The 10,137-nt window shown below is 37.4% G+C and overlaps 1 protein-coding gene across 7 annotated transcripts in view; it reads left to right on the forward strand.

Moving 5' to 3' along the window:
• Positions 1-8,758, forward strand: part of NETO2 (neuropilin and tolloid like 2) — a 62,090-nt gene extending 53,332 nt beyond the window's left edge. For 3 of the 7 annotated variants that reach the window (XM_050773869.1, XM_050773868.1, XM_050773872.1), the window contains exons 8-10: positions 3,975-4,064; positions 4,562-4,675; positions 6,590-8,758. In XM_050773869.1, the coding sequence (XP_050629826.1) occupies positions 3,975-4,064; positions 4,562-4,675; positions 6,590-7,170 (785 nt within the window). In that variant the 3' untranslated portion in view covers positions 7,171-8,758. The remainder of the gene's footprint in view (positions 1-3,974; positions 4,065-4,561; positions 4,676-6,589) is intronic. The other 4 variants (XM_050773870.1, XM_050773871.1, XM_050773873.1 and 1 more) reach the window with 2 other exon arrangements.
• The last annotated feature ends 1,379 nt before the right edge of the window (positions 8,759-10,137 follow it).

Genomic DNA, 10,137 nt, shown 5'->3' on the forward strand with positions numbered 1-10,137 from the left:
AATAGAATAATTTTGCTAAAATGGATGATACAGAATAGCAATCAGGATATATTTGGCTTCTTCCCAGGCACTGAATACTAATACATACCTCACTCTTTAAGAAAGATATGATTTTAGGAAAATAATTTCTAGGACTAGAACTGTGAAAGCAGCAGCAAACATTTTTATTAGAATAAACCCGTAATATGATTTTCGGTGACATACTGCCCGCGGACCCCCTGCAGGCTTTGCTGAAGGACAGCCATCCTTCAGCATCATTGCCACATCTCTTTGAAATTGGGGGAGACATAAAATCCCAGCCCTCCTCTTCCTTTCCACACCGTGACCCAGCAGTGAGGAACGGCAGAAAGTAGAGAGTCCTCAGGCTATAAGTGGAGTTAATAACTGGCACTATTTTTGCTGTATTTTATTTATATAAAGACTTGTAGTTCAATCATGTTATTATTTGAATTGAAGCATACCATTAAAATCCCATATCAATAACTGATGCTTGATTGTCATTTCCACCAGCCATGCTTACCCAGTGAAAAGCCATAAAGGTTAATGTAGGTGTAATTATTAATATAACTCACATTTCTGGGAAACAAAATCTGACAATATCAGTGCTGTTTTCTAATCACTTTAAATAATACGGAGAGCAGTTGTAAAGAATTTATAATAAAAACTGAAGACATTTTCCTCTCACTGCTCAATCAGTGATGAACATGGAGTGGTAAACCTGTCTTTAAGGCCACCTTTGAAGTTATAAAGAGCCATCAAAGAGGGGGTCACATAATGTTCTGTAGATAAACCTTAAAAACCAATGACAGTTTTATTCATGAAATCCGAATGCCAGGGACCCACAGTGCTGTTTATTACCTCATTCAGCCTGTCTTGAAAATTGCTTATCTTTCCTACTTCCCCTTTTTGTGAACTAGATAAAATAGGTAGTAGAATAGAACATAATATACAATTATATTGTATGTAATAGAATTACAGTGTGGTATATAAATTTAAAAAACCTCCAGTTTGTAGAAATGAGGAAATCAAAAATGGTGCATGTTTCTCTTGGCCATTTTTTAATATTTTTCAGTGCCCCCATCAGTATAATACAGTTTTATGATATCTATGACAAACCCAAGTAGATGCACTAGCTAATTTTGTAGCGTGAATAAAACACCACCATACACTCCCCAGCCCTCAATATGATGGCATGTTTGTGTAACTGACACCTGTTGTCTTTCCGATGAGCTGGAACTATCAATGTTATCTGAGAATCATGAAGTAATTATTTCAGTGGTTTTAGTGATACCATTTTGACAGGTTAGCCATTTCTGGATAAATTACTTATTAGATATATACATCATTTGAACTTAAATCTAAAACAGAAGTATCATGATTGAGACCACTACTTCCATAATCTCATCAAATTTTAGAACCAGAAGTTTGAGATACACTGTATTCCATCCCCTTCATTTTAAAAGAGGAAGCCGAGGCCCAAGGAGGTTAAATACCTTAAAATGTGGATTAACTGATGATAGAAACCGTTTTTATTGATTACTAGCCCGTTGTTTTTTTCTGCTTTCTGCTCCATGGTGCTATTTCCCAAATTCCTTCACAGTTTGTAGCTATTGTGGACTCCTTCAGTCATGTCAGCCACCAAGGGGTTCTCATACTTTTGAACTGCAGCGGATGAGTACTCCGCAGGTGAACAAGCTTAACAGTTTAGTGTGAAGACTATTGAACTGTATATAGAAAAAGAAGTCTGAACTCAACTGCAGGTTGGCTTACAGTGAGGATGGGGAGGGGATAAACGAACCCTAGTTCATAATGACTATAAATTTTTAACCTGTTATACTGGAACTTGGGTGAATAATACCATTTAGGGCATTCTGCTTAAAGAGAGATTATAGTCATACTGTTAATAGCAAAGCAATTTTGGATATTCACTATGGACCTATATTTGTCAGATTATGTTTTGGAGTTATCTAGGTACCTAATAAATGCCTGATTTTTCAGCCCATGTTCACAGCCCATTGAGAAATAGACAAAGTGGGTAAGACAGATGAATGAAAAACTGTCGGTTTTATTATTAATAATGTACTGCAATTGGAGAATGTGGTCAGATATTCCAAACTTCCTATGAAGTCTGGATGAATTCCTATGAATTCTTCCTATGAAGAAGACTCTAAAGAAAGAGTCTTCTCTTTGGAGGGGAAAAAAAAATAATGCTCATGGCTGTTTTTAAAATTACATTTATTATATATTTATTAAAAGAAAGATAATATTTAGAAAAAAAATCTCATTAGTCAAGTAAAATTTTAGATACTAACTGTATCTTGAAAAACCTTCTGAAAACTAAAAAATATTTGAGATATGTCAGTATAACATAGAGCAATATTCGATTCTCCCTCCTTGGTGCAGCAAATATTTTCTGAAAATCACAAGTACAGAACCTTTTAGGCAGGAAATACATTTTGTCCAATTCTAATTTTAGAAGTCAAAATTATTAAGGTTTTCGGACCAGGCACAGTGGCTTACGCCTGTAATCTCAACACTTTGGGAGGCTGAGGCGGGCAGATCACATAACGTCAGGAGTTCAAGACCAGCCTGGCCAACATGGTTAAACCCCGTCTCCACTAAAAATACACAAATTAGCTGGGTGTGGTGACATGTGCCTGTAGTCCCAGCTACTCGGGGAGGCTGAGGCAGGAGAATTGCTTGAACCTGGGAGACAGAGGCTGCAGTGAGCTGCAATCACGCCACTGCACTTCAGCCTAGGCAAGAGAGCGAGACTCCATCTCAAAAAGAAAAAAAATGGCTAAGGTTTTTGGGCTTCTGTCGTACTGAATGGGAAAATAATAAGCTGCCTCACTTCTTGACTTTCATATGTTTTGTTTGTTTCTTTACACTGAAATACTTAATACTACTCTGTTGGACTTCTGCCTCCAGGCTAGGAGTTTATTTCCTAACAGAAGTAAGCACACTGACTAATAATCCATTCTAACAAAGGTTTACATATACAAGGGGAGGTGCCAAGTAGAGGAGTATGTGGAGTGTGACAGGAACACACAGGAGCGACTGGCTACCCCAGAGAAGCAAGGGGATTTTCACAGATGGTAACATTTGAGATGATACTGAAAGATGAGTAGGTGGCCGCCACAAAGAGAAAGAAGGAGCCATTCCAGGCTGAAAGAACAACTTACACAAGTAGGAAATTATATGGTATATATTCCATATACCTTTAGTGTCCTTAAAACAATTTTTTTGAATCCAGAAGATTGGATTTTTTTATTATGGGTAAAATATACATAACAAAATGTATTATTTTAGCCATTTTAAGTGTACGGTTCAGTAGCATTAAGTACATTCACATTATTGTGCAATCGTTACCACTATCCATATTCAGAAAGTTTTTGTCTTCCCAAACTGAAACTGTACCCATTAAACATCACCTCCCCATTCCTGCCTCTTTCTGGACCCTGGTAACCTCTATTCTACTTTCTGTCTCTATGAATTTGCCTCTTCTAGGCTCCTCAATAAGTGGAATCATACAATATTTCTCATACAATAATTAATATGTAATTATAGGGCCGGGCGCGGTGGCTCACCCCTGTAATCCCAGCACTTTGGGAGGCCGAGGCGGGCAGATCACGAGGTCAGGAGTTCAAGACCAGCCTGGCCAACATAGTGAAAACCCGTCTCTACTAAAAATACAAAAATTAACCGGGCATGCCGCGTGCCTATAGTCCCAGCTACTCGAGAGGCTGACACAGGAGAATCACTTGAACCCGAGAGGTGGAGGTTGCAGTGAGCCAAGATCACACCACTGCACTCCAGCCTGGCGACAAGCCAGACTCCATCTCAAAAAAAAAAAAAAAAAAAAAAAGTAACTAGAAATAATTATGCTAAGTGAAATATGTGGCTTTGTCCGTGGTGTATGTATCATAATTTCATTTATTTTTATGACCGAATCACATTCCATTGTCTTGTAGATGCCACATTGTTTATCCATCCACCCATCAATGGGCATTTTGTTTGTTCCCACCTTCTGGCTGTTGTGCATAATGCTGCTGTGAACATTGGTATGCAAGTAACTGAGTTCCTGGTTTCAGTTCTTTGGAGTAGGTAGCTAAAAGTAAAATTGCTGGATCATAAGGTAATTCTATGTTTAACTTTTTGAGGAGCCTCCAGATAATTTTCCACAACGACTGCACCATTTTACATTCTCACCCTCAGTACAGAAGGGTTCCAGTGTCTCCACATCCTTGCCAACACTGTCTTCCAAAATTTTGAAAAAAAATTTACCAGACTGTATACTGGTTCCTTAAGAACCATTGAAAATACATTCATTATCATTACATTAAAAGTGACCTTTTGGGGCCTAGCATAAGAAAAAGTTGGAATGAGCCAGCATCAGAGAATATTGACATTTGTCTTATTGTTTGAATAGTACAGAGTTTATTCAAAGAAAGGCCTTTGCGGTAAGAAAGTACTCATAAAGTCAGATTTGTTATGTATGAAATAAATCAAAATCGGGTGGTGTGCCTGCTCTTCGCAACACTGTTTTCTCTTCCTGCAGCTCCCTGCACAAGCAGCACTTTCTTTTGCCATAGCAACATGTGCATCAATAATTCTTTAGTCTGTAATGGTGTCCAAAATTGTGCATACCCTTGGGATGAAAATCATTGTAAAGGTGAGTTTGATGTAAAGGCCAACCTTTTTGAGAAAAGAGTGGCTATTACCCTTCATTAAGAACTTAAAATGTTATTTTCTACAACAGTGCTTAGCATAGCTGCTTTGACAGAAATGGAAACATATAAATGGGTCATACACCTGGGATGTGGTGAAAACAAAGAAAAATACTCTAAATGAAAGCATTTTTTGTCTACAAACTGTTAAGTTCTAAAGTGTATTGTGGCTGGGCACAGTGGCTTATGCCTGTAATCCCAGCACTTTGGGAGGCTGAGGCAGGCGGATCACCTGAGGTCAGTAGTTTGAGACCAACCTGGCTAACATGATGAAACCCCGTTTCTACTAAAAATACAAAAAAATTAGCTAGGCGTGGTGGCGCATGCCTGTAATCCCAGCTACTCGGGAGGCTGAAGCAGGAGAATCACTTGAACCCGGCAGGCGGAGGTTGCAGTAAGCTGAGATCGCACCATTGCACTCCAGCTTGGGCAACAAAAGCGAAAACTCCATCTCAAAAAAAAAAAAGATATAGTGGTATGCCTTGCCCTATTTTTGTTACTGTTGTTGAGGTTTGTCATTTGTATTGTAAACATACCTTATTTAGTTGTCAAAATAATTTAGAGGTTAGCCTGAAGTATGTGGAAACACTATTTAATAAAAATCAACTTGCAGATTCTGTCTTACAACATAAAAACAGAAACATTCTATGAACCGCTTTTTTTTATTTCATAACATTTCCTATGCTGTATTCCCAGTGTGTACTCACTGAAAGATAAATGCAGCTTGTGGTAATGGTTGAATGTCTGCAAGCTGGTTGTCAGGTCACTGTGTCAGAACTAAAGATGATCTACCTTTTATGCTCTAAGACAGCAGTCCCCAACCTTTTTGGCACCAAGGACTGGTGTCGTGGAAGATAATTTTTTCACGGGACAGGGGTGGGGTAGGGGTGTTGGTTTCAGGATGATTTAAGCGCATTACATTTATTGGGCACTTTATTATTATTACATTGTAATATATAATGAAATAATCATACAGCTCACCATAATGTAGAATCAATGAGAGCCCTGAGCTTGTTTTCCTTCAACTAGACAGTCTCATCTGGGGGTGATAGGAGACAGTGACAGATCATCAGGCATTAGATTCTCCTAAGGAATGCACAGCCTGTATCCCTCACATGCACGGTTCACGATAGGGCTCCTGCTGCTGTGAGAATCTAATGCCTGCTGATCTGACAAGAGACGGCGCTCCGGGTCACGTGAGTGATGGGGAGCAGCAGCAAATACAGATGCAGCTTCACTCGCTCCCTCGCAGCTCACCTCCTGCAGTGAGACCAAGTTCCTGTCTGTGGCCCAGGGGTCGAGGACCCCTGCTGTAAGAGTTCAATAAATATCTTACTGCAATCTGATATGGCTGTTATAAATACTTGACATGAAGTGTTTTCAGTTAATCATTCAAAAACAGTAGGTCATGATAATATACTGGATGGGTTAGTCTGACGATGTTAGTTTGCTCTCCCTGTGGTCATCAGTAGATGTGGGTATACCTGAACACGGCAGTTGGTCAAACCTACCATAAAGCAGAAAGCTAAAATTGATAGAACAAGAGTATTTATTTGGCATCGTCTGTATTTATGTATTTGATTTGATTTGCAGAATGTGTGCATCTGTGTGTCTTCTGAAGAAACGGACCAAGAACTTTATCTTTTCTGTAATCTATCCATCTATACTGTGATTGGTAACTTTAGACAGAAATTTTAATGGGGTTGTTTTATTTGTTTAAAAACCTAATTGTAAACTGCATTGTCTGTAGTATATTTGGCCCAATTATTCTGCTTTACCTAAAAATACATTACTAATTTGTACCAGGATTCATATTAATGTATTTTGAACACTTAACATTTCTCATTTTCGTTCTACAGAAAAGAAAAAAGCAGGAGTATTTGAACAAATCACTAAGACTCATGGGACAATTATTGGCGTTACTTCAGGGATTGTCTTGGTCCTTCTCATTATTTCTATTTTGGTACAAGTGAAACAGCCTCGAAAAAAGGTCATGGCTTGCAAAACTGCTTTTAATAAAACCGGGTTCCAAGAAGTCTTTGATCCTCCTCATTATGAACTGTTTTCACTAAGGGACAAAGAGATTTCTGCAGACCTGGCAGACTTGTCGGAAGAATTGGACAACTACCAGAAGATGCGGCGCTCCTCCACCGCCTCCCGCTGCATCCATGACCACCACTGTGGGTCGCAGGCCTCCAGCGTCAAACAAAGCAGGACCAACCTCAGTTCCATGGAACTTCCTTTCCGAAATGACTTTGCACAACCACAGCCAATGAAAACATTTAACAGCACCTTCAAGAAAAGTAGTTACACTTTCAAACAGGGACATGAGTGCCCTGAGCAGGCCCTGGAAGACCGAGTAATGGAGGAGATTCCCTGTGAAATTTATGTCAGGGGGCGAGAAGATTCTGCACAAGCATCCATATCCATTGACTTCTAATCTTCTGCTAAAGGTGACGTGAATTCTTAAGTATGTATGTACGCAGCCTCCAAGGCACCATACTGTTTCCAGCAGCCAATCCTTTTCTCCCATCACAACTACGAAGACCTTGATTTACCGTTAACCTATTGTATGGTGATGTTTTTATTCTCTCAGGCAGTCTATATGTGTTAAACCAATCAAGGAACTTACTCTATTCAGTGGAAACAATAATCATCTCTATTGCTTGGTATCATTTATAGGAAGCACTGCCAGTTAAAGAGCATTGGAAGAGGTGGTTGGATGGAGCCAGACTCAGGCTGCCTATTCGTTTTAGCAACGGGAAGACTGCTCTTGACTGATACAGCTCTGTCAATATTTTGATGCCACAATAAACTTTAAGATTTTTCTTTACATTTTATTTTTCCTTTCTCTAAATTTAATTTGTTTTATAAGCCTATACTTTTACCATTTCAGTTTCTTACATAAATACAAGTGGTTAATGTACCACATATTTCAATATAGGCAGTTGTTCTTGAATGTGTCAAAACACAGCTAGTTACTGTGCCAATTAAGACCCAGTTGTATTTCATCCATCTGTTTCTTCTTGGCTAATCTCTGTACTTCTGCCTTTTAATTACTGGGCCCTCATTCCTCATTTTCTGTGAGAAATAATAGATGATATTTGTCACCTTTCAATTACATTTTTTCTCAGTTATACTGGAAAATTTCATAATCCTGGGATATAGGTACCATTGCCCACTATGACTAACAATTTGAAAAAGATAAAAATTTCTAGCAAGCCTTTGAAGTTTCCCAAGTATAGTCACATTCAGTGACAGCCCATTCATTCCAGTAAACAAAGTCATTTCATTCACTTTGGGAGAGGCCTATAATTACGTTTATTTGCAATGTTTCTCTTCTCTAGATTGTTACATAGCTCCTGTTCTACTGATTTTGCTTACCACATATGGTAACCAAGGTTAGATGCGAGTTAAAATTCCTTAGAAACTGGATGAGCCTTGAGATTGCTTCTTACCTGGGACAGGACATTTTTCTAGCTCTTATCAAGAATAACAACTTCCACTTTTTTTTAAACTGCACTTTTGACTTTTTTTATGGTATATAAACAATAATTTATAAACATAATATAAATGCTCATTGTGTTTTTTTAGACTTTTGATATTATTTGATACTGTACAAACTTTATTAAATCAAGATGAAAGACCTACAGGACAGATTCCTTTCAGTGTTCACATCAGCGGCTTTGTATGCAAATATGCTGTGTTGGACCTGGACGCTGTAACTTATTGTAAAGACCTTGGTAATGTGGACATAAGCTCTTTCTTTCCTTTTGTTACTGTATTTAGTTTGTGATAAATTTTTCACTGTGTGATATTTATTGCTCTAAATCACTACACAAATCCTATATTAAAATATACATTGTACCTGACCCTTTAATCATGTTATTTATGCTACTGAGGTTGTGGATCTTAAGGTATGTACGGAAAGGAACTCATTTATCAAATTGTAAGTAATACAGACATGCCATTTAAAAGAGGTAAATTCTTGTTTTCTATATTTTGGTAGTAAATTCTCAATGAAATAAGTTGAAGTTTCACTGGATTTCATTAACTTTTAAATATTACATATATGTGTTTTCTCAGATTAGTGAAAATTGTGACCTTAAATATGATATACACTGCCTCAGAATGCTTTCTTATATCAAAGTTTATGTTTTTTTAAAAAGTAGATAATATTTAGGAGACGGAAAAACCTATACGTAATGTATTCATGATTTAAACTTTTTTTTTAAGTCACCATAGTTTCTTATTTTAAAAATACAACTTGGAAACATGAAAAGACTTGATGCATATAATATTCAATGAACTAATACCAGAGACAGCCAAGTTTTTTCAGTAGTTATGCTGAATAAGCATTTTAGTAGGTAACTTATGCCAGCCAACATTTGAACAGCATAACAAATACTTAATATAACAACAACTATGATCTCATTCATGATGATAAAAGGGAAGTTAGCATATTTTCTATGTAAAATTATATTCATTTTTTAAAATAGCTGTTAAACCTATATTTATAGTAACAATACAGTATGCTAAACTGTATTATCTGTAGTCACTTGTAACTTTATTTTTGAAATTTGATTTCTATTTTATAAGGTCTTGAAGATGCCTGCAAAATACAGAGCCTTTAAAGAAGACATGTAACAGTAAAACAGAACAGAAGTACACAGTTTTATACGAGTCAACGTAGCAAGTAAAGTTGAGATAATAAGTTTCGTTTGAATTTTCTGGCTGCTAAAACAAACAGTTTTTGCTTTTCACAGTAGAAAACAAACTTATGTGCAGAGGCTAATTTCCTCTTGAACTACAGCATGAGGGTCTGTATATAGGAACATTTCTTCAGAATGGAAAAAAGATGCAGAATGCAGAGATTATAATGGTGCATCTTAACGCCCAGCGAAGGCACAACTTAATGTCATCTGGGAACACTGGTTTGGGGTCAGTCTGTATTTTCGGGGATAGAGCTAAAGAACCAGATGATCAATAGCTAAGCCAGCCTTAGCCTGTCACGTGTTATACGCCTTCATTGAATCATAGATGGGCATTAGATCTCATTCATTTATTAAAGTTGTCTATGCTTTTGGAAGAGGTGAGAATGGAACTAATACATCTTAGACATTATTGCCAGAATAATGCTAATTGCTGTATATATAGCATTTAATCTTTGAGATCAGTGAGAAAACTACAAATTGCTTACTAAAAGGAAAGCCATAAAATTTAATAACAAGACATGAAATGTAGCCATCTTGTGGAAGTCATTACACAGTATTAACTGTCCACAGGGCACCCCACACAGTACCCCAGTGTTAAACACATCTAACACAAGATGCAAAACTGGAGGGCGTAAATATCTTCAATTCAGAAACAGTATTAAGTATATCTGTAGAATATTGTCACCATCACC

Source organism: Macaca thibetana, chromosome 20, assembly GCF_024542745.1.
Source record: "Macaca thibetana thibetana isolate TM-01 chromosome 20, ASM2454274v1, whole genome shotgun sequence".
In the NCBI taxonomy this organism is placed as follows: domain Eukaryota; kingdom Metazoa; phylum Chordata; class Mammalia; order Primates; family Cercopithecidae; genus Macaca; species Macaca thibetana.